This window comes from Mastomys coucha, unplaced genomic scaffold, assembly GCF_008632895.1.
Source record: "Mastomys coucha isolate ucsf_1 unplaced genomic scaffold, UCSF_Mcou_1 pScaffold1, whole genome shotgun sequence".
NCBI lineage: Eukaryota > Metazoa > Chordata > Mammalia > Rodentia > Muridae > Mastomys > Mastomys coucha.
In genome coordinates, this window is record NW_022196891.1 from 77,578,794 (window position 1) to 77,602,406 (window position 23,613).

A 23,613-nucleotide genomic window follows, 5' to 3' on the forward strand; every position below is an offset into this window, starting at 1 on the left:
GGCCGCTCGCGGCTCAGGTTCCGGCCCGGGCCGCCCGGACCCCGCGCCTGTGACCTGCAGGCGAAGCGGACGCCGCGGCCTGGGCGCTCGGGGTGGGGTGGGGTGGGGACAGGGGCCGGGGCGCCGGAGAAACGCGATCTGGGGAGCCGAGCACACGTTACTTTTGGGCAGAGCCCCACTCCATGCAAAGCGACCGGGAACCCGGGTCTCGTCCGCCGCGCCGCCCGCCCGCCCGGGCCTGCCTCCCGCTCCCTTCGGTGAACCAGCCTGCAGTGCCCGCAGCCGCAGCGCGGGTCGCGCGCCGGGAGCGAGCGCAGGCGAGGGGGGCGGCGCGGGCGGGTGCATCGGGGCTGGCGCCGCGCCCCCCGCGCTCGGCCTCTCGGCGAGCGGTCCCCCGTCCTCCATCGGGCCCGGCCCGGGGTGCGGGCGAGGCCCCGGAGGCCCCCTCCCGCCGGGCTCGGGCGGAGCCGGACGGCCCGGCGGGAGCAGGCGCCGCGGGCCGCGAGCTCCTCATTCGAACCTCCCTCGCAGACAGTCTCCGCCCCACAATGCACCGGGGCGGGCAGCCTTTGAAAAAGCGGCGCGGCTCGTTCAAGATGGCGGAGCTCGACCAGTTGCCTGACGAGAGTAAGTAGCGTCTCAGAGCAGCCCTCCGGCCCGCCGGTTGCCTGTCCCCAGGTCGCACCGGCCGAGTCCGGTAGCCGGGGCAGGGGGGGATGGCTGCCGTCCCACCGCGGTCCCCGATCTTCCTTTACTCAGGCGCTGCCGCCGCGTCGCCGCCTTTGTTATGGTGTCTTGTGTGTGTCTGTTTTTCTGGGGTTGTGCGAGCGCCAGCGCCGGAAACCGAAAGCCCGGGAGTCCAGCCTTGTCCTGACCGAGTCGGCGACTGCTCTCCCGGAGCGACGGCGGTCGCCGGCTGCGGTGGGCGAGGAGCGGCCCCCCCCACCCCACCCGGGTTGCGGGCGCCGTGCTCATCGCCCGCCCGGTTATGTAACTCGCCGGCCCGGGGCCGGGAAGGCTCGGGTTGGGGACCGGGGACGCAGCCCCTCTTCACGCCCGGGGCCTCTGATCTGCTCCTCCGCCGGTTCCTGCTTCTGCAGGCACTTGGGATGGCTCCCCGGGTTCCCCCCGGCGTCCATCCTGGAAGTGTTTTCTTCCGTGTCACACAGGCTTGGCCCCTTCCCCTGGGACTACAGGTGGCCCCGGACCCTTGCGGAGAGGAGCCAGCCGGGAGACAGTCAGTGCCCGGGTGGCCCCCGGTTCCCGGACTTCCTCCCGAGTGGATGGGTCTTGAGAACGGTGGGGTTGGGCTTTCGAACACGGATGGGAGCACCGCAGCCCATATGTGTGTTGTTCTGCCTGACACCCACTCCTGGTGGGCATTGCCTCACTTAACCTTCTTTACTCAACAACCTCCAAGACAGATGTTCACCTTGTCCGCAGACAGTAAAAAATACCTAGTCTGTGACCTAAGGTCCAGGGAACGATTTTGTAATTTTCATATTGCACAGATTATTAGAAGACATTTTAATTAACAACATGGTCTTGAGTCAATACGTACTCTGTGGTTTGGTCAAGGAAAGGTTCGCAGGTGTGGTGGCGCACATCTTTAATCTCAGCACTCGGTAGGAAGAGGCAGGTGGATCTCCCTAGTTTCAGGCCAGCCGAGTCTACATACTAAGCTCCAGGACAGCCAAGGCTACGCAGAGAAATCCTGTCTTGGAAAACAAACCCTAAAACTGAGCGATCCATATTTAGAACGATTGTATCAATTTTTTTTTTTTTTATAACAAATAAGTGTTTTGTTTTTTAACCATTTGGGGTGCCGCAACAGGAAGTCAGGACAGAGAAACCCTGTTCAAAAAGCAAAGAAAAAGCTCAAAGTCTGTAAGATGTATCTGTGGGCAGCGCAAATATGCCTTTAAAAGAGAGATCTTCCTAATTCTGTTTTCTTTGGGATCACATATTCCTTAGATTGTTAAGTCAAAAGTTCAGGTCGTCATACCGATAAAGACATATGTTCAAAATGGTTGTGTTTTAATTCTGGTTTAGGCCAGTGCTAAGTCTCAAAGGAACTTTCTCGATGGTGGATGGAGATGTCACTTTTCCAGTGTGCAGTGAGCAGTCGGTCATCACCTGTGGCCTGGTGGTTCAGGTGCTGCTTTTTAATTTTTATTGAATCTTGACTTATATTTAAATAGCTAGTGATTACTGTATTGCTAGGACACTAGCCATAGACTATCCATGAGTTCATCGTTCTTGTTTGGAGAATATGGTAGATTGTTATTTACGATACTTGAAAATAAAGATAATTCTAATAAGTAGAATGTTACCTGCCGTCAGATTTTTTTTTTCCTAAGCTGGGCACAGTGACGTGTGTTACATGTGTGCTGAGGCAAAAGGATAACTCTTAAGTTGGAGGCCAGCCTGGGCTGCACTGTAAGATTTTTTTTGTCCTCTGTGATGAGTATGCTGTGTGACTTCTCAGGGCTGTCTCTCCTGCAGTCACATGGTCACTCATTGTTGGGCAGCAGCCCACCAGAGCTGAGCCACTTAGGTTTTTCCTCATGCCTGTGGCGATGGTTAATTTTGGTAGCTTGATTGCATTGAGAAATACCTAGGAGACCAGTAAAGCACACCTCTAGATGTGTCTATGAGCATACGTTTAGGAAAAGGATGTTCTTACTGTTGTTCTTTGTACAAACTTGGGTAAGAATTGTATTTTTTATTTGTTAGCAATGCCCACAGATACATCTTACGAGTTTGAGCTTTTTCTTTGCTTTTTGAACAGGGTTTCTCTGTCCTGACTTCCTGTTGAGGCACCCCAAATGGTTAAAAAAAAAGTAGATTTATAAAGGCTTGACTACAATGGAACTGAATTCGGAATAATATTATTAATAAAATGGAGCATGATCTTGGAAAGAGAAAGTAATATTTCAGTGTGATATGAAAAAACACTTAAGTTTTTTGTATTTTTCCCCCAGTTTAGTTAAGGTAGCTATGTAGTGTATTAGTTAATAGCTCCTGTAACATCAATTATAAAAGCTTTCGTTTCCAGAGTACTTACTGTAACTAGGTGTGAAAAAAAAGAAATATATTTACACACACACACACACACACACACGCACACTCGAGCGCACCCTCGCACACATACAGTCCTGCTTGCTTTCTATTCATTTGATCTTTTTTTCAGTTGATGTAAGTTCATGACTTTTACAGGAGCACAATCTTTGCTCCAAGCTTATTCTTGAACTCTTGCTATTTTACATCTCTTAGATGTTGCAGAGGGATCATCAAACTTAAGACATTTCAGAATTTATCTCTGAATTCCACCCTAGCACACGGGGCTTCCAGGAGCTCCTGTCTTAATGACCTGTTACATTGTGTATCCCCATGACAGAGCAGAAACACAGTTATCTTTGCTTTCCTCCTGCTTCCCATAGGTAAGCACTTACTAAGTCCTGGAGCTTACCTTCTGGATGTGTCTCAGTTCTTATTTTTACAATCACCTAGCCCAGATTGTTACCATTTCAGTAACCCACTGCCTCCCAAAGTGGGCCAGAGGGATCCTTTCAGAGCAGAAATGTCTTCCTCCTGTTACCTTGTATTGTAATCCTCAAGGCAGGGTCTCCCTAGCCTGACACTCAGTCTGTAGACCATGCTGATCTTGAACTCTCAGCAATTCTCCTGCCTCTGCTTCTTGATTGCTAGGATTGCAGGTGTGTGCCATCATTCCCAGCCATCCCTGCTTAAAACCTTTTAGTAGCTAGCTCTAAGGCCCATGTTTCCTGGCTGCTCCTACTCCCCGTTTATTTTGTACCTTTCCTCGTTCTCTCTGAGTTACCTGGACTGTTTCAGTCCCTGTGCTACAGGCATAGGCTGCTCTCTAGGCTGCTCTCCCATCCCTCACTTCCAGTTAACTTCTGCTTATTCTTTGGAATATCATGTTGAGATTTTTTTAAAAATACATTTTTGTTATTTTTCTATTATGTGTATGTGTCTGTCTGCATGTGGGTCTGTGCATGTATGAAGGGTACATATAGAGGTCAGAGGCATAGATGCCCCTGGAGATGGGGTTACAGGCATTTGTGGGCCACCCAGCATGGGTGCTAGGAGCCCAACCCCAGTCCTCTGCAAGAGTAAAAGGTGCTCTGAGGTTAGAGAGATGGCTCAGCGGTTAAGAGCAGACTGCTCTTCCAGAGGTCCTGAGTTCAATTCCCAGCAACCACATGGTGGCTCACAACCATCTGTAATCGGATCTGATGCCCTCTTCTGGTGTGTCTGAAGACAACTACAATGTACTCATAGACATTAAATAAATGAATAAATCTTTAAAAAAAAAAAAAAGGTGCTCTGAACTGCTGAGCCTTCTCTGCAGCCCCCAGTTTAAGATTTTATGCTTTTTTTTTTGGGGGGGGGGTCCTCTGATAATTTTGTCTTCTTGAAGTGTTCCATACAAATCATGTGACTTCTCAGGACTGCCTCACCTGCAGTCACATGGTTGTTGGACAGCAGCCCACCAGAGCTGAGCCGCTTAGGTTTTTCCTCCTGCCTGTGGTGATTAATTTTGATAGCTTGATTGCATTGAGAAATACGTAGGAGATCAGTAAAGCACACCCGATGTATCCTTGGACATACCTTCAAAAACATTTAGATCATGAGGCGCTGACGTAATAAATGGATTCATAGGATCATATGATAGCATTATTGGAGGTGGTGAAAGGTAGGAGGTGGGGTCTTGTTGGAGAAAGTAGGTCAGTGGGGTCAGCCCTTGGTAGTTTTGTTTACTGTAGCATCTTCCGTGTTCCCTTTTCTCCCCTTCCTGGAGAGTTCTTGTCAGTTCTCTGCTTTTTCATACCCTCCATACCATGATGAAGTGAGTGAACCCTCTGAAACCTAAGCAAAATAAATCTTCCCGACGTGGAGTTGTTCAGTCAGATGGTCCTGTCACAGTAATTCAGAAGGAACTAGGAGCACCCCTGCATTCATCACTCTACCCCCTTCCCCCAAACACAATTATCCGGTTAGCATTGAATTGGCTTTTTTTTTTTGGCTAGGTTTCCTCTGCCGGGTCTCTATGTTGTGATACCCCAGCCCACTTTTATGGTGGGGGTGGGAGGTTGTTCTTGCTGATTTTATGGCTAGTTCTTTTCAGGTGTTTTCTCCTTGGAAGCTTCCCTGACTCCTGTTGATGTTTTTTGTAGTAACTGTCATGAGGTATAATTACTGTCTCATGGAGTTACTTCTTGTGTGTCTCTTTCCACTAGGATACAAATTCTGAGATGGAGGCTTTTGGTGACGACCCCAGCTCTAACATGGCTTATGGAGAACAGTCAGTAAATACTGGTCGAATGTTGACTAAATGGAACTGGTTAGAGCAGGATTCTAAGTTAACCACGTTCACCTGCCTGTAAATTCCTATGTTTAAACAGATGGGTAATTTGGTCAGTTAATGTAATGTGAGCCCCTCTGAAAATTAGCCATGTGTTATATACACTGTTCTAAGCATTTGTACTTACACCTGTTCACTCTCCTTTTACACACAAAGAAGCAGCAGCAGCACCAGGAGGCGAGGTGCTTTGTGGGAAATATCATAGCAGGGAAGTAGCAGAGCCAAGACCTAAACAGTAGTCACCCTCAATGTTCTAGAACCTGTGCTCTCTTTTTAAAGAGTTATTTTAATTATATGGATGGTATGTGCATGTGAGTGTAGGTGCTTGCTGAGGCAGCGGCTTCAAATGCCCCAGAGCTGGAGTTAGAGATGGTTCTGAGCTGTCCAGCATAGGGGAGGGAGTTGAACGTGGTTCCTCTGCAGGGGCAGTGCACATTTTTAGCTGTAGAGTCATTCCTCCTGTTATCACCGTGCTGCCTCCAAAAAAGAGGTACAAGGAGTTAAAGGTAAATCAGAACCCTCAAGGACTGAGCCTCACCTTTGTAGACTAGATGGGTGCCCTTGGAACTTTCAAACGACCCGTTCAGAGAAGCTAGTTCCCGAGTGGCTTTCCTCCCACGCTCCACTGTCACCCTCTTCACTTTTTCCGTAGCTCATCAGCACCGGGCTGTACTTGTTTCCATGCCCTCCTAGAAGAGCAGCTCCAGGAGAACATGGCACATTGCTGTGGGGTCTCTGTTACCTGAGCAAGAACTCCCATGCAGACTGCACTTAGTGTATACCCACATTTTCCTGGGACGAACTGTGTTTTCCTTGGTATCTTGGCTATGTTTTCTGTCTACCTTCTTGTTTCTTGGCTATATTTTATTTGAAGCTTTCTAGTAGGATTTTTATTTATTTTGTGTTACTAATGGTTGGATATAATAGGCAAGTACTCCCTAGCCTTTATGGCTTTCTTCCCTTATTTTCTTACCAATGATTTTATGGTCTTTGACCATTAAACTACAAAAATTCTTTTCCCTATTGAATCTCCTACTTCCACCACTCATAGATCCTACTCTTCACTGTCAGCTGAGCCCTGTAGCTCTGTATCTCGGTGGGTTGGTTACCTGCCACGCATCCCCTGAAGAGCTTTATCCAGTGACTCCTTCTACGCTTGTTAGCCCTCCTTGGGAGTTCAGGAATCTATTTTTCTGTATGATTTGGGTTTTTTGTTTGTTTTTTTGTTTTTGTTTTTGAGATAGGGTTTCTCTGTTTAGCCCTGGCTGTCCTAGAACTCACCCAGCAGACCAGGCTAGCCTCAAAATCAGAGATCTACCTGCCTCTGCCTCCTGAGTGCTGGGATTAAAGGTTTACAACACCACTGCCTAGCTTCCTGAATAGATCTTTAAGTATTGTAAGTACTTGTATTCAGGACGTCCAAGGGACTTTTCAGCTCTGACAGTCTCTGAATCATGTTTATTTTCTGTTTTATTCGGTTACCTCTTCTGATTTTTGTTCCAATAATGAGTTTTCTTTCTCTTCTCCTCCAGTGCTAGAGTGCTTTTGAATGAGAATGCACAGTGACTCTGTATTCATTTTTCTTTTTCTACATTCTTCTCTCTGAGAATAATTTCTAACTGCTGTCAGGACTTCCGCAGGCCTGCCAAGCCTCTGCAGTCCTTCTGTGAACACCAGGCTACTTAGTCCTCTCCTTTCCCAGACAGGGCCAGGCTACAATGGGACTGAGCATGGAGCTCAGGCTTGCCTTGAACCCATGACAGTCAGTCTCTCTCAGCCTGTGCTGCAGACGCGAGCCACTGCTGAAGCGTCCTTTGTATATCCAACCGCCATGTCAGACCCAACACTGCTCAGACGAAGTGGAGCGCCTTTATACTCGAGTTCTTTTCCTCCAACCTTGATTATTGAAATATTTATTGATTTGGATTAGTTTACCTTTTTTTTTTTTTTTTTTTTTGAGACAAGTTCTCACTGAGTAGCCCTGGCTGGCCTGAAACTCACTCTGTAGCCCAGGCTGGCCTGGACCCCACAGAGACCTGCTTCTACAGGGGTGTACCACCACCTCACTGATTTGTTTTATTTTTACTTTCAGGCTCTTCAGCAAAAGCCCTTGTCAGCTTAAAAGGTAAGAATTATGCCTTTCTAGATATGTGTCACAATTTGAATTTTTTTTCCTTTTCCTTCTGTTATTCATAACTAATTATATCTTGTAAATATTGACTTTTCACTGATAATTTTAAATTCATATGCTTTTACACGAAGATACATTTTTATTTGCTAATAATTAAGAAAAATTTTCTAAAATTTTAATTTCCTAAAATTGTTAATGAAAGAATATCTTCTTTTTTTTTTATTTTTTTATTTTTTTTTAGAGATGACTTGCCACACACTGTGTAGACCAGGGTGGCCTAGAACTCAGAGATCCACCTGCCTCTGCCTCCTGTTGAAAGACTACCTTAACCAGAACTGGGGGTGGAGCTCAGCTGTAGAGTGCTTGCTTAAGCTCTCAGCTCGGCATCATTGCTATAAAAACACTCTGAGCACTCAAGAAACCTGTGCTGAGCTTAGATCAATGTTGATTTTTTTTTTTTAAAAGAATTAGCTTTTAAGAATATTACATGGGCCGGGCAGTGGTGGCACACGCCTTTAATCCCAGCACTTGGGAGGCAGAGGCAGGCGGATTTCTGAGTTCTAGGCCAGCCTGGTCTACAGAGTGAGTTCCAGGACAGTCAGGGCTACACAGAGAAACCCTGTCTTGAAAAACCAAAAAAAAATAAAAATAAAAAATTACATGGTAGGAGGGGAACCAGGCAGGGGATAACAACTAGATTGTAAAAAAAAAGAAAAAATATCACATGTTCTCTAAGAGTGATTTTTTTTTTTTTTTTTCTAAAAAAGGAGAGGTAGTGGTGGTAGCCTGGAGCTCAAGAAAGCTCCTGCGTCAGTCTGCATCTAACTTAGATGTTTGTAGTCTGCTTTTGAGACAGCGTCTCTGTGTAGTGCTGGCTGGTCTGAAGTAGTAAATAGACCAGACTGGCCTCCAACTTTGGTTCATCTTCTTGCCTCTGCCTCCCAAGTATTAAAATGACAAGAATGCACTACAGTATTGGGCTTCCTAAGTATTTTGGCTTTTGAGACAGGATCTCGTGTAGCCTAGATTGACCTCAGATCTCTATGTAGCCAAGGTTTGCCTTGAACTACTAATCCTCCTGTCTCAGGCTTTCTAGTGTTAGTGTTACCGGCCGGCCAGCCTTGGCCCCTCGACCCGACGGAGAAACAGGGTTCTGGTCAGGTCGGCAAGACTTCATTGAAGAAGGAAGGACAGACAGACACAACACAAGGAAGTGCAGATCTGAATGTAATTCTCAAATATGGTGTCAGGTTTTCATAGTCAATACAAAGGAGAGGGAAAAATCGGGTGGCACAGCAGTTAAGGTACAACTGGTCAAGGTACATCGAGGTCAATGGAAGCACAGTGGGTCTATAGAAAAGTATATACATGTAAATTGGCAGGAACTAAGCAGAGGTGGCAACTGAAAGAAAGTCAGCTTTAACTAAGGTCATCTTAATCTTAGAAGCTGGGTACAAAGTTTCCATTCAGTCTATTGTATAGGCTACAGCTGGCAGGGCCTTAGTAAATGCCCAACTATGCTAATTTTCTAGGCTAGCAGAGGTATGCCCCAGGGGTCTCATTCTTGCCAGTTTTACCTAGAACAAAACAATAATCTAGTTCCTGAGAGTGATTCAATTCTAATGTGGTCTTCCCTATGTGACTGAAATGAGGATTTTAGTTAAACTTGCCATGGGATTATCAATTACCATTCAGCAAACTTCAGTGCCCTACCCCCTTCATTATCTCCCTAACATGCCAGAGGCAATTAGTCTGAATGGGTAACATTCTTTATGAAATTCCAGGCCAAGGTTTGGCTCAGCAAAGATTAGGGTATTGGAACATTAGTGAGTGCCAGTCAGAAGGCAACTTCCAATTTTGTTTAGTTATTAATAAATCATATCTTGAGGGGCACCTAGCACGCAAGACCCTCCATTGACTATCGCAGGACTATCTGGAACACATCTGAGTTAGGGGAGCCAATGAATGAATTCCAGGAGGCTAGCTAGCTTCCCTGAAGCTGTACGCCCCTGTGGGCTGCGGTCACTGGAATGGGCGTGGCATGTTAGGATTACAGAATACCACCACACCTGCTCCAACTAACATTTCTTAGAGAAAAAAAAATTAGAGAATGCTGGTAAGCACTTACAGAAAAATAAGAACCATCCTGTATGTATTAATCTTCAGTTTTATTGTATCTACATTTAAACATATGTCTGTATTTAAACATGATTCTTTACAAAACCTAAATTTATTCATCTTTATTTCATATGTCTAATCATTTAATTGATAGGACTTTTTTTTTGTTTTTTGAAAAACTCCAAAAAAATTTCTTTGAATTAAGAAAAACAGCCAAGCATAGTGGCCCATGCCTGTAATCCCAGCTGTTGTGGAGGCTGAGGCAGGAGGATTGCTGTGAAGTTGAGGTCAGTCTGGGTTATAGGAATGTGCCACAGTACCACTCCATACTGTATTAACTTTCCTATGTTGTTTCACATATGGAAGCAAAAGTCATTTAGAAACGCCCTTTAGGTGCTTGGTGTGTAGCCCATGCTACAGTCCATCACTTGGGGAGCATAGCTGCAGAGGGATGGCCCCAGGTTCAAGGACAGCCTCAGCTCCACAGGGAATCCCAGGCCACCCAGGGAAACAGTGAGATCATGTCTCAGAAAGCAAAACGGGAGAAATGTCCTCTAAGTTCAGAATTAGAGGGTTTTAGTTTTTATTTTCCATTGTCTTACTTTTGGTTAAAAAAAAAAAAAAAGAGAAAGAAAAGAAAAAAGAAGAAAGAATTCTTAACAGAATGGAAGAATTATTAAAAACACATCCAAAACAAAAACCTGTATTTTGTATAGAAATGCAGTACCTTTAAGATGCATTGCTTTATCATTTTATTAAAAGAATAAGTGAAGTTTTGGGGGGATTTTGTGTGTGTGTGTTTTTAATGTTTTAAAAATGTAATTGTGTGGGGCTAGAGAGATGGTTCAGTGGTCAAGAGCACTCTGGGGGCTCTTCCAGAGGACCTAGGTTCAATTCCCAGTACCCATGTGATGGCTCAACAACCGCCTGTAACTGATCTGACTGCCTTTTCTGGCCTCTGCAGGTGCCAGGCATTCATGTGGTGCTCAGACACACAGGCAGCAAAACACCCATGTACATCAAATAAATGAATATGAGTAAATGAAAATGTATTGTGTGAGTGTGTTTGTGAGTGTGGATGTGTGCTCCAGAGTGCTCAGTGGAGGCCAGGGGCCAGCTTTCAAGAGTCACTTGTCTCCTTCCCCCATGGCTACTAGGGATTGAACTAGACTCAGCTCATCAGAGTTTCTCTGCAAGTGCTTTCCCCTAAGCCATCTCTCTGGCCTGAGATATATATGTTGGTTTGTTTCTAGTAAATTGAAATGACTACAGTCACATTGTAACTTTTTCACAGTAATAGATACTTCATATGTTTACTACTACTACTACTAAAGGGTTAGTGTTTGTGATATAAAATTTGTGAGCTAATCTTAAATTTTATCAGTATTAACTATTCGTTACAGAGGGAAGTTTATCTAACACATGGAATGAAAAGTACAGTTCTTTACAGAAAACTCCTGTTTGGAAAGGCAGGAATGCGGGCCCTGCTGTAGAAATGGTAAGGAGAGCTCCTGGGCGCTAGAGAATCCTCACCCAACTGTGTGCTTGTGCTGGATAAGTTCACATACAAAAAACATTTTTCATTTTAAGGTGTCATTGAGCAGTATTTGATCTTATTTAGGTAAATTATCTGTAACCAGATTATCTGGTCACTATTAAACATTTGTAATATACATATACACATACATACATTTTATCATTATTATTATTATTTTTTTTTTATAGACAGTCTCACTTTGTAGACCTGACAGGCCTGGAATTCACTATGTAAACCAGATTGGCTCTAATTCAAAGAGATATACCTACCTCTACCACTGGCTCCAGAGTGCTGGGATAGCATTATAGACTTTTGATATTTACAGGTTTTCAGTTCTAAAGATAGCTATCAATTGTCTCATATATATTATGGATTCTTTTATGTGCAGTTACAAATTTGGTAACCTTTTGAAATCAGATCTAGTATAATACTAAAGTAATTTAGGCATATTTTTCTCAAGTGATTTAATGTTCTTTCTAGCCCAACCCTCTGCCGCAGACATCATGTAATGGCCACCTAATATTAACCAACGTAATTTAAACTGGAATTTCCAGGACATATTTTCCTATCTTCACCATGCAAGGCTGCCAGTGTGCTAAAGAGATGTGGGTTCCAGTTTTTGGTTGATTATCACTGCAGAAATATCTATTTAAACACTTTGCTAATTTCAAGATATTCACATTTGGTTTTGTGTGCTTTCTGTTACTCATTTATAGTCCTATACCTCTGATAACGAGCTGTGTTTTCCAGATCTGATTTGCATTTTGGAACAAAAATGAGAAACATTCATTAAATAAAAAAAATTTTATTATAGCCTTTCAGAAATTCAAAAAGAAGTCGACTCTTTTCTGATGAAGATGACAGACAGATAAATACAAAGTCACCTAAAAGGAACCAGAGAGTCGCGATGATCCCACAGGTGTGTGCGGTAAAGTTTACTCCGTGTGAAGGGTGTGCATGGTTGGGCAGTGTGCTGCAGTTCGTATTTACTGTTACATTCTGAACAGCATTCTTTAAGTCAGCAGTGCTGCTCAGCAGTTATTTTTACTAACTGAGAAAATTCAGTGTTTTGTTGGTTGACATTAAACTAGGTAGGAAGCCAGTCATGATTCTGTAAGCAGGAAGGGAGAGGACATTAAATAAAATAGACTTGGTGGTGGATAGTCAGTTTTGAATTTTGTGTGGAAATAAGTGAGGGGCAATGTTTAACTTTATCAAATGAAGTATAGTGAAGACTATCCAGAGGAGGAAACAGTGCAGGATGAAACGGGATTTCCTTTTTTGTATTTTTAACTTACTGTTTTCTGGGGAGGTGCTGTGGATCAAACCTATGGTGTCACATATACTAGGCAAGTACTCCACCATTGAGTTGCTTTATTTTTGTTGAATTTATCCTTATTTATTTATTGATTTCGATTTTTTATTCTGAGATAGGATTTTTGTGTGTGTGTGTGTGTATCCCTGGCTGCCATGGAACTAGCTCTGTAGACCAGGCTGGCCTTGAACTCACATGCCCCTGCCTCCCAAGTGCTGGGATAAAAGGCTTGCCCCACCACAGCCTCCGGTATCCAGATAACCTGGATTCTGTACCTGGAACTCGAATGGTAGAAGACAACTGACACTTGCAGGTTGTCCTCTAGCCACCACACACACACACACACACACACACACACACACACACACTGTTACACATGTGCTGTTCCATACACAGAAAGGAAACAAATGTAACTTAAAAATCTAAAGTCACAGTGGGCGAGTAATAAAGGAATGAGATAAGAAAATATGACCTTTAACAATTATGTAGTTTTTTTCAGACCAACTTTATAACTTCTGATATAACTTTTTATTATCCTTTCATTATTTTCCCTAAAGCATTGTATAAGATTTTTCAATACAATGAATTAAAGTTGAGGTGATTTATTTATCAAGTAAAGGCATGATCTGCAGCATACCCTATCAAAAATCTCCTGAGTATCGACAGCAGAGATCTCTCTGTAGTCAGGCTGGCCTCACCTCAGTCTTCCTTCAGTATTGACAGCAGAGATCTCTCTGTAGTCAGGCTGGCCTCACCTCAGTCTTCCTTGAGTATTGACAGCAGAGATCTCTGTAGTCAGGCTGGCCTCACTTCAGTCTTCCTTGAGTATTGACACCAGAGATCTCTCTGTAGTCAGGCTGGCCTCACCTCAGTCTTCCTTGAGTATTGACAGCAGAGATCTCTGTAGTCAGGATGGCCTCACCTCAGTCTTCCTTGAGTATTGACAGCAGAGATCTCTCTGTAGTCAGGCTGGCCTCACCTCAGTCTTCCTTGCTTCAGGTTCCCAAGCACTGGGATCACAGGTGTGCTCCACCATGACTAACTTCTTTATGATGGTTGTAATGATAAAATATCATGATCCAGAGAATAATCAGAGTGCACCCTGAACTTTGAAAGCATCAAGGACAAATGTACACAAGTACCCGAGAAGCACAGTAAATGTGATTTCATTGAAAGTAAAATGCAGTGTGTTGATCTGGTAGGTGTTGGACACAATGTCAGGTAGATTTTAAAAGCTAGCTAAATATCAGTTGTTAGGCTTTGACAAAGCTCTGTTGCTATAATAGTCTGAATGAGTTGCAAGTATAACAAGTTCGGTCTTTATTACTGGAGCTGTCCTGCCCCAACTCTGACCGTGCCTGCCTTCCAGACACATCTAGGACTGATTTACAGTCTCTTGTATTTCTGAGCAGTTACAACAAAGAACAAAGGACAAACAAAAGACAACATCCTCAAATATGTGAGAAAATTTTATGTCCAAGTTTCTCTTCTTAGTCCTAACAGCTCTAGGTTTTTCTTGTTTTAACTATTTTTATTCTATTTTATTTTATATGCATGGGTATTTTGCCTGCATATATGTCTGGATCCCCTAGAACTGGAGTTACAGACAGCTGTGAACTGGTATGTGGGTGCTGGGAATCCAACTCCAGTCCTTTAGAAGAGCAGCGAGTGCTCTCAACTGCTGAGCCATCTCTCCAGCCCCACACAGCCCTAGTTTGTCATTTCTGTGGTGGAGCTTATTCCTTTCCCTGTGCAGCCATCGCCTCTAAATCTTCATTTCAGTCTGATGGGTTTGTTGTTGTGGTGGTTGTTGTTGTGGTTGTTGTGGTCTTTACCTTTTGTTTGTCTGGTGCTGAGAACTGAACTCAGGATATTGTACATCCTAGGCAGGTACTTCTGTCACCAAGCCCAGCCTCCTGTCTGTCTGTTACTTAAAGAGCACAATGCACAGCTGACAAGTTATTAAAGGTCTAACATTTACTGACAATTCACTATGTATCGGGGGCTGTCCTAGGTATTTCACGAGTATTACTTTGATTTAATTTTCAACAATCTTTATGAAATAGATTCCTATTATATTATTCCCTTTTGCTGATGAAGGAGCAGATTCAGAGAAGTTAAATTATTCTGCTCAAGGTCACAGAACTAGTAAATGAAGGTTGATACTTAAACGGTAGGCAGCGTGTCTCTAGTGTCTTGTTTTCTTCAAAGAAAAAAATAGTTATTTTAAATAAAGCAGTTTTATTGATGCCTAATCCATATACTATGCAATTTACCTAATTAAAGTACACATTTTAAAGGTCTAGGGGCATAGCTTAGTTTTAGGGCTCTTGCATAGTCTGCCTAAGACCCAAGGTTGGATCCCCAGCATTTTAAGAGTATAAAGCAAAGTGTATACTTTAGTGGTTGTAATATGTGCATAGTTATATGTTCATCATTACAAATTTAGAACATTTTTGTTCAGAACATTTCTCCTGATTTGGGAATAAACCCTTAGAATAATAACTGATGCAATAAAAGTATTACATTTAAAATTTGGAACATTTTATTTAATCTGTATATAAGATTTATAATAATTTATTTCCACTAACAGTCTGAATATGTCACAAAGATCTTTATATACTTTCATTATACATAATCAGATGTGCTATATATTATCATATATATATTATAGATACATATACAGAGAACCATTAGTCTATTTAAAACTATGTGTAGCTAACTCTATAGAAAGGCACAGCACTACCTGGGCATGGTGACTCACACTTTTTTTTTTTTCAGTTTTTCTTTTTTGTTTTTTTTGTTTTTTTTTTTGTTTTTTTCGAGACAGGGTTTCTCTGTGTAGTCCTGGAACTCACTCTGTAGACCAGGCTAGCCTCGAACTCAGAAATCCGCCTGCCTCTGCCTCCCAAGTGCTGGGATTAAAGGTGTGCGCCACCACGCAGGGCTCACACTTTTAATCCTAGCACTCAGGAGATGGAGGCAGTCAGATCTCTGAGTTCAAGGCCACCCTGGTCTATAGCGCAAGTTCCAGGACAGCCATGACTACACAGAAACCCTGACTGGGAAAACAAAACAGAAAGAAACAGCAGTTTTTATGATTAGAATATTTGTAGGCCAATGAGATGGCTCAGCTGATAAACGTGCCTGCCACACAAGCCAGGTGAGCTGACTTCAGCTCCCGGGCTCTCACACTGGAAAGAGAGAACTGAGTACTGAAAACTGCCCTCTGACCTCCAGGCATGTAGCACACATGCCTGCACTGGCATCCACATCATACACTGTGCACGATACAGATAAATAGCCTTTAAATATTTTTAGTTTTACATTAAACAATTAATTTCCCAAGGTTAGTGTGGTGCCTATACCTGTAATCCCAGTAGCTGGGAGGCTGAAGGAGGGAGATTGCCACAGGTTCAAAGCTACTCAGGGCTATAGAGCCTCCCTCTTTCTTAAAAAACCAAAAAGGTTAACTTTCTAAGTCGAGTGTTTTATCTTAAATTCTAGAACAGAAAAGGAAATGAATGAACAACAAGTGAAATGCAAACCAAGCACTAGCAGTGTAGTGATTCTGACAAATGCATCCCGGGTGCCTAACGTGACCTCCTGGAGAGCTGGATGAGGAGGAGCGTCTGAAGTTCTCTGCTGTCTTTGCAGCTAGGCTGTAGATACACATGCTTTCTAAAATAAAGACTTAGATAGTGCAGTGGCACATGTATTTAATTTTAGCCCATGGGGAAGAAAGGCAAGTAGATCTCTATGGGTTCAAAGCCAGCCTCATACATTTAGCAGTTTGGTTAGCCATAGTTATATATTGAGACCTTGTCTCTCCCCACCCCCATATACACATTTTTTGTTTTATTATCTTTAATCTTTTTTTTTTTTTTACAGTGCAGTCATTACCCCTTCCAGTTCTGCTCTCTGACAGTCCCTTATCCCAGTCCTCCTTCCCCATCTCCAAGAGGATGTCCACACCCCACACATACCCCCTCTATACCCTGCCAGTCCTCCCCATTCCCTGGGGCCTCAATTCTCTCAAGTGTTGGGTGCATCCACACACGAGTTTATAATGAAAAAAAAAAAGATGATGAAAAATGTACTTTGACCGTAATTCACTATTCTCCTTTTCTCACCCAGTTAGGGAGACCCTGTGATTAGTTTGATTATCCTTTTAAATATACTTTGAAAACTTTACATGTTTGAGCCAATGAGACGGCTAAGCAGGTAAGGCACCTGCTGCCAAGCCTGACTCCCTGAGTTCAACCCTTAGATTCACCTGGCATGGTGAACCAAACCCCTTAAGTTGATGTTTGAGTCTATCCATTTCCTTTCCCATACATGATAAGCAAATAAGTTAAGTTTAAAAATTAAGAAAATAAACACATTTATACATTTCATGGCTGCTACCCAACGACTTGGGAAGATAGAGGCAGAAGGATTGTGATGAGATCAAGGCCAGCCTGATCTATACACAAGTTGTAGGCCACCCAGGCCCACATAACAAGACCCTGTCAGAAACAGTTCAAAATGGAACTTTTAACTATGTGTTTATAGAAATAGATAATTAAAAAAAAAAGAAATAGATAATTTATTATTGTGGTTTCCTCTTCCTTTTTATAAGTTTGTGTGTTTATGATATTTTTATGAGAAAAAAAAAAAGAAAACTTGCCAGGTATATAGTATGACGCCTTTAATCCCAGGACTTGGGAGGCAGAGATAGTAGGCAGACCTCTGGAGTTGGAGGCCAGCCTGGTCACAGAGTGAGTACCAGGACAGCCAGAGTTGTCTGCCTGTCTGTCTGGAGTGGGTGAGTGTATATGTATGCACAAGCATGTGTGTGTGCCTGCCATACTGCTTGTGTGATGATCAGAGAACAGCTTGAATGAATTGGTTCTTTTCTTCCACCATGTGGGTCTTAGGGATTGGACTCAGGTTGCGAGGCTTGGCAAGAGTTCCTTTACCCAGTGGGCCACTGTAGCTGACGTTGGTTACTTCATAGGTTCTTCTTTCTCCCACCCTTCTCCAACAACAATCAATAGCCCACCAACAATCTGCCCTTCCTCTTGGGGCTCTAGCATTCATATACTCCCTGAAAAGTCCTCAGAATTCCAAATGTCACACAATTACAGAAACCTTCTGCACCTGGCAAAATCTGCCTCTGCCAGAGCACGAGGCAAATTATAGTCAGCTGGCATGGTCAATCTGAAGTAGGCCCATATCCCATATATACTATTTCTGATTTGTTTGTTTGTTTTAAGAAACCAAAATTGCAAAATGTCACTAGAAACCATCTTGCTGGCCCTTTTCTAATAACAGTTAGACTTAAAGACTCAAATGTGGTGTGGGGCTGTGAGGAAATGGCTCAGTAAAGTGCTTGTTGTACAAGATGAGGGCCTGAGTGCGGATGTCCCCAGCACCTACATGAAAGCCTGGCCAGCCAGTTAGCCAGTCTGGGGTCTGGGCTCAGTGAGAGACCCGCCTCTAAAAGTGGACAGCACTCCAGGAAGAGCCTGACACCCACTTCTGGCTTGCATGCATGCTCCAATACACATGCAAAGCCTTTGAATTCATCCCAAGTGCTGTGTTAGCTCTGTTGTTTAATTTTTGGTGTTTTTTCCCTACGAGTCATTTCTATTTTGTTAAAAGAGTTGCAGAGTTTTGTTTTGTTCTTCTGGTAGACGAGTATTACTACATCATACCATCACTATGTGTGCAGTCTGACCTTGACTCATGCATCCTCAATGATCAGTAGAAGTAGTCATATGACTTTCTTGCTTTGCTTTATTAATAATCATGAATGCCATCAAGAGCTTCCCAGTTGAGTCATCTGGCACTCCTACCATGGATTCTACTGTGCTGTATTGACTTTTTTAAAATGTTCTGTCAGTGCTTGAGCTTTTTCTTCTCCCCTCTCCCCTCTACTGCTTCTGTAGACCATGTTGCCATTGAACTTGGAGCAGTCCTCCTGTCTCTGCCTAGGTGCTGGAATTGCAGGCAAACACTGCAGTGTCTAGTAGTTCTATATAATTAAGTGTTCTCTGTTTTTACTTCTCCGACTTTGTTATTTTATATTAACTTTAGATGGATCTGCATGTATGTTCTCTTGATCTTTTCAGTAGTGTTTTGATGATTTTTGTTGTTGTTTGCTTTGTTGGTAGGGATGAAACCCAGACAAGCACTCCAACACTGAACTGTACCCCAAACACATAAAGTTCTTACTGTTTTTTTTCTGACCCCAAAGTCTAGAAGTCACTTGGGTCTGTTTTTCCTGTATGTATAAACTAAAATTATATTATAGTTCAGACAGAGTAGAGGCAAGTATTTCCCTTCCTGTTTAGAGTATAAAACTTGAGGCTTTAGCTTTTTTAAAATAAATTGTGAAGTTGGGCAGTGGTGGTGCATGCTTTTAATCCCAGCAGTTGGGAGGCAGAGGCAGGAGGATGTCTGAGTTCAAGGTCATCCTGGTCTACAGAATAAGTTCCAGGACAGCCAGGGCTATACAGAGAAACCCTGTCTCAAAAAAAAAAAAACAAAAAATAAAGAAATAAAAATAAATTGTGTATTGTATTAGTGTGTATATTAGCTCGTGTGTGTGCATGTGTGTATGTGTACGTGTGAGAGTCAGCTCTCTTTCCACCATGTGATGACCCATGAACTTATGTCATCATTGAGCCACACTGCCAGACTGAAGTTTTAACTTTGTTAATCAGCAGGTTTGTTTGCTAACAAATTCCATGTTGAATATTTTTGAGTACTTAAATATGCCCTATCTTTTTATAAATGCATTCAGTATTGTAATTGTTCATTTTTATCTAATGCTATAATTCAATTTTTTTAATATAGAAATTTACAGCAACCATGTCAACACCAGATAAGAAAGCATCACAGAAGATTGGTTTTCGATTACGGAACCTACTCAAGCTTCCCAAAGCACACAAGTGGTGCATCTATGAGTGGTTCTATTCCAATATAGACAAGTAGGTATCATTGCTCGTGTGTATCAATATTGCTCCAACTGAAAATTAACCTTTTCAAATGGTATAAGCTGTCGCCTCTTCTGTAAGTCTCTCTTTTTAAATTTTGATTCTTCTCTCATATAATACATTCTGATCACAGTTTCTCTTCCCTTCCCTCCTCTCCTCTCAGTCCCTACTCTTTCTCCATTTCCCTTCCAAAAAGACCAGGCCCCCCAGGGATATTAGCCAAACATGGCATAACAAGTTGCAATAAGACTGGGCACATTCCCTCATGGAGGCTGGTCGAGGCAACCCCAGTAGGAAGAAAAGAGTCTCAAGAGCAGGTGAAGTTAGACATACCTCAACTCCCACTGTTAGGAGTCCAACAAAAATCTGCATGGTCTGCCCTGGCACAGACCATGCAGCCTCCATCACTGTTCCTTCAGTCTCCATAAAGCCCCTCTGATCCCTGCTTGCTTGATTCTTCGGGCAGCGTTCTCCTAGTGTCCTCCATCCCTCTGGTTTCTACAGTTCTTCCTCCCCCTCTTCCTCAGGGTTCTTCAAGCTCCAAAGGGAGGGACCCAATGGAGATCTCCAGTTTGAGCTATCTGTCTAACTACTGTTTAGCTGTGAGTTTCCATATTGGCTCCCATCAGCTGCTGAAGGAAGGCTCTCTGATGACAATCGGCTAGGCCCCAATTTATGAGTATAGCAGAGTATCATTAGGAGTCATTTCATTGACGTTTTTCTACTTTAGGGCTCCTGGCTCTTTTTTTAAAAACAGGTTTATTTTTATTTATTACATAAATTTATGCTTGTCTGCATGATTTTATGTATGCCACATGTGTGTAGGTGCCCACAGAAGTCAGGATCTCCTGCCACTTGACTGAGAGCTAAACCTAGACCCTGTGCAAGAGCAGTACAAATGATCCATTTTTATTATTTATTCTTTTTTTTTTTGGTTTTTTCAAGACAAGGTTTCTCTGTGTAGCCCTGGCTGTCCTGGAACTCACTCTGTAGACCAGGCTGGCCTTGAACTCAGAAGTCCACCTGTCTTTGCCTCCCAAGTGCTGGGATTAAAGGAGTGTGCCACCACCGCCCTGCCACTTTTATTTTTTTAATAGCTCTGGTTGGTCTGAAACCAGACCAGGCTGCAGATCTGCCTGCCTCTGCCTCCCATCATGGCTTCAACTGATCTCTTGTCTAGTTTCCCAAGTAGCTGACTATACAGGTATATGCCACCATACCAAATGAAGCGTTTATTTTTCTATTTCTTATTCCAGCTTAATTAATTTCTATTTCCGTTACAGTTTTCTTTCTCCTTTTCCTGCTCCTGTAAAAAGTCATACATTTTGAAAAGTTTTAAATGAAAGCATAATTTCTACTACAGAAGGAAGATACCCTAAATCAAAGCACAAGATACCCTAAATCAAAGCACAATTACTCTTAGCAAATGGGATTTGTTTTCTAAATATAGAGAAATAAATCATTTTTAGGAAAATCATCTTTTCATTTACAGCTAGTATTTAGAGACTTTAACTCTACAGGGATTTTGAATAGCCCATCGAGATTGGCTGAAGAACGTCTCTGATTCTGCTGTATCTCCTGTGCCAGTCTTGTTGGTTGCTTGGTTGTTTATTTTTCTGTACTTCCCCTCTGCCCTCCATAAACAGTTGCTTGCTCAGGAGCTTGTGAAGGTCATGGACAGTCACATTGTGTATCCTTGTTAAAACTGGACTCTTCATTCCTCAAACTCATGAGTAAACATTTTTAATGGTCTTGAGAAAATGTTCATGGTGTCTTAGTGAGATAGGTCATTTAGGAAGTCACCAACCCTCCAGAGTTCTCCAGTGGTCCAAAACTTGGTTAATCTGGAAGAGGAGAGAGCTACTTGGTGATGGCTTTCCTTTGGGGCAAAGATACTTTGTAGCTAATATTGTTTGTCAGATGTAATGCCAGAACCAGAGGATAGTCCCAGGTGGAGATCTGAGCAAAATTCAGTCTCCTGGAACTTCCAATATAGACTGATTTCCAGAGTAATTTAACATTTTAAGTATTTCATATACCAAGTAGCTTTTTTCAGCCCTTTGAATTTCACCAAGGAGTGATTATGATTTAGAAGGAAAGTTTGACACATTGTGATTAGTAGGTGTGAAAAATCAGAATGTGTATTTTGTTTTTATATTTTTGTTTTGTTTTGTTGGGTTTTTTTCTGAGACAGGGTTTCTCTGTGTAGCCCTGGCTGTCCTGGAACTCAGGCTATAGACCAGGCTGGCTTTGAACTCAGAAATCCGCCTGCCTCTGCCTCTCAGGTGCTGGGATTAAAGGCATGTGCCACCACTGCCAGGCTGTTTTTGTTTTTTTGAGACAGTGTTTCTTGTAATCCATCTCAAACTTGCTTTGTTACTGTGTGGCTACAAATAGGAATGTAGCTGAGGCTTGGACATTGAACTTTCCTGCCTCTTCTTCCTGAAGGTTGGAACTGAGTTAGAGGCAGGCACCACTGTGCCCAGGTGTAGTTTTGACGTTATTTAGGAAAGTAATACATTAAATATTAATAGGATTCTAAAACCATTTTGTTTTACAGGCCACTTTTTGAAGGAGATAATGACTTCTGTGTATGCCTAAAGGAATCCTTTCCTAATTTGAAAACAAGAAAATTAACAAGAGTAGAATGGGGAAAAATCAGGAGACTGATGGGAAAACCTCGGAGGTAAATTTTTTCTTTTTTTTTTTTTGTTTTGTTTGGTTTTTTGTTTTTTTGTTTTTCCAGACAGGGTTTCTCTGTGTAGCCCTGGCTGTCCTGGAACTCACTCTATAGACCAGGCTGGCCTCGAACTCAGAAATCTGCCTGCCTCTGCCTCCCAAGTGCTGGGATTAAAGGTGTGCGCCACCACTGCCCTTTACCTTGACTTTTTAAGTCTTCAAAGGACTAGTACTAAAATATAACTTCAGAAATTGATTATATGTCAAAGATATCACTTTAATGAACTGTAATGTAGGTGCTTTGTGTTCTTAGAATAAAATACACAATTTCATTTTTTTCAGATTATAGATTTCTAACATTGTTTTAAGGATTTATAATTTTAATTTTATTTCTCTAGCCCCATTGCTAGTTTTTAATTACCTATGTCCTTTGTATCCACCTTCCTCCCAACAAACTCATTCTGTCTGTCTATCAGTCGATATCTGGCACAGTTTCAAGTATCTCAGGCTGGCTTCAGACTCAAACTGGTATGCATAACAAGAGGTTAGTCTTGAACTTCTCACCATCCTGCCTAATTGTCCTGGAAAATATTTAAAGATGCTATAAAATCTTGTGTTTATTTTTCACATTTATTTATTTTGTGTATGTGTGTCAGGATAATAAGTGGGAGTTGGCTTCAGTTACCTCCTTCTATCATATAGAGCCTGCAGCTCAAACTCAGCTTGATGGCAACCGACTTTACTTGCTGAACTATCTCATCACGCCCCCTTTAGTATATGTTTTTATTCTTTAAAAAGTTCATACATGCCGGGCAGTGATGGCGCACGCCTTTAATCCCAGCACTTGGAAGCCAGATGCAGGCGGATTTCTGAGTTTGAGGCCAGCCTGGTCCACAGAGTGAGTTCCAGGACAACCAGAGCTATATAGAAAAACCCTGTCTCAGAAAAAAAAAAAAGTTCATACATATAGACAATGGCTTGAAGTCTTTTACAAAAAAATTGGTTTGGTTTGGTTTGGTTTTTGGTTTTTCGAGACAGGGTTTCTCTGTATAGCCCTGGCTGTCCTGGAACTCACTCTGTAGACCAGGCTGGCCTCGAACTCAGAAATCCACCTGCCTCTGCCTCCCAGGTTTTTTTTTCTTAAGGAAGTCAAGTTATAGTACAGATTATTAATACAATAAACTTTTAGAAATCTCCTAACTTCAGAAGTCAATTGAGGACTGGAGAGATGGTTCAGTGTTGAAGAACACTTACAAAAGACCCAGATCTTGTTCCCAGGACACATATGGCAGCTTACAACAGTCTATAACTCCAGTTCCAGAGGGTGTGATGCCTCCTCTTCTGGGTTCCGTGGACACAATACATATATGGTATACATACATATGTATGTATACACACTTAAAAAATCAGGCCTGGGAGATGGCTCAGCAGGTTGGAACTTTGCTGCCAATGCTGATC

At 42.7% G+C, this 23,613-nt stretch overlaps 1 protein-coding gene across 3 annotated transcripts in view; it reads left to right on the forward strand.

Moving 5' to 3' along the window:
* Positions 1-384: 384 nt before the first annotated feature.
* Lin9 (lin-9 DREAM MuvB core complex component) overlaps positions 385-23,613 on the forward strand; it is a 47,241-nt gene continuing 24,012 nt past the window's right edge. Inside the window, exons 1-6 of one of the 3 annotated variants that reach the window (XM_031391204.1) lie at positions 385-627; positions 7,485-7,517; positions 11,045-11,139; positions 11,993-12,097; positions 19,337-19,470; positions 22,037-22,162. In XM_031391204.1, the coding sequence (XP_031247064.1) occupies positions 549-627; positions 7,485-7,517; positions 11,045-11,139; positions 11,993-12,097; positions 19,337-19,470; positions 22,037-22,162 (572 nt within the window). In that variant the 5' untranslated portion in view covers positions 385-548. Of the gene's footprint in view, positions 628-2,060; positions 2,156-7,484; positions 7,518-11,025; positions 11,140-11,992; positions 12,098-19,336; positions 19,471-22,036; positions 22,163-23,613 lie in introns of those variants that run through there. The other 2 variants (XM_031391206.1, XM_031391209.1) reach the window with 2 other exon arrangements.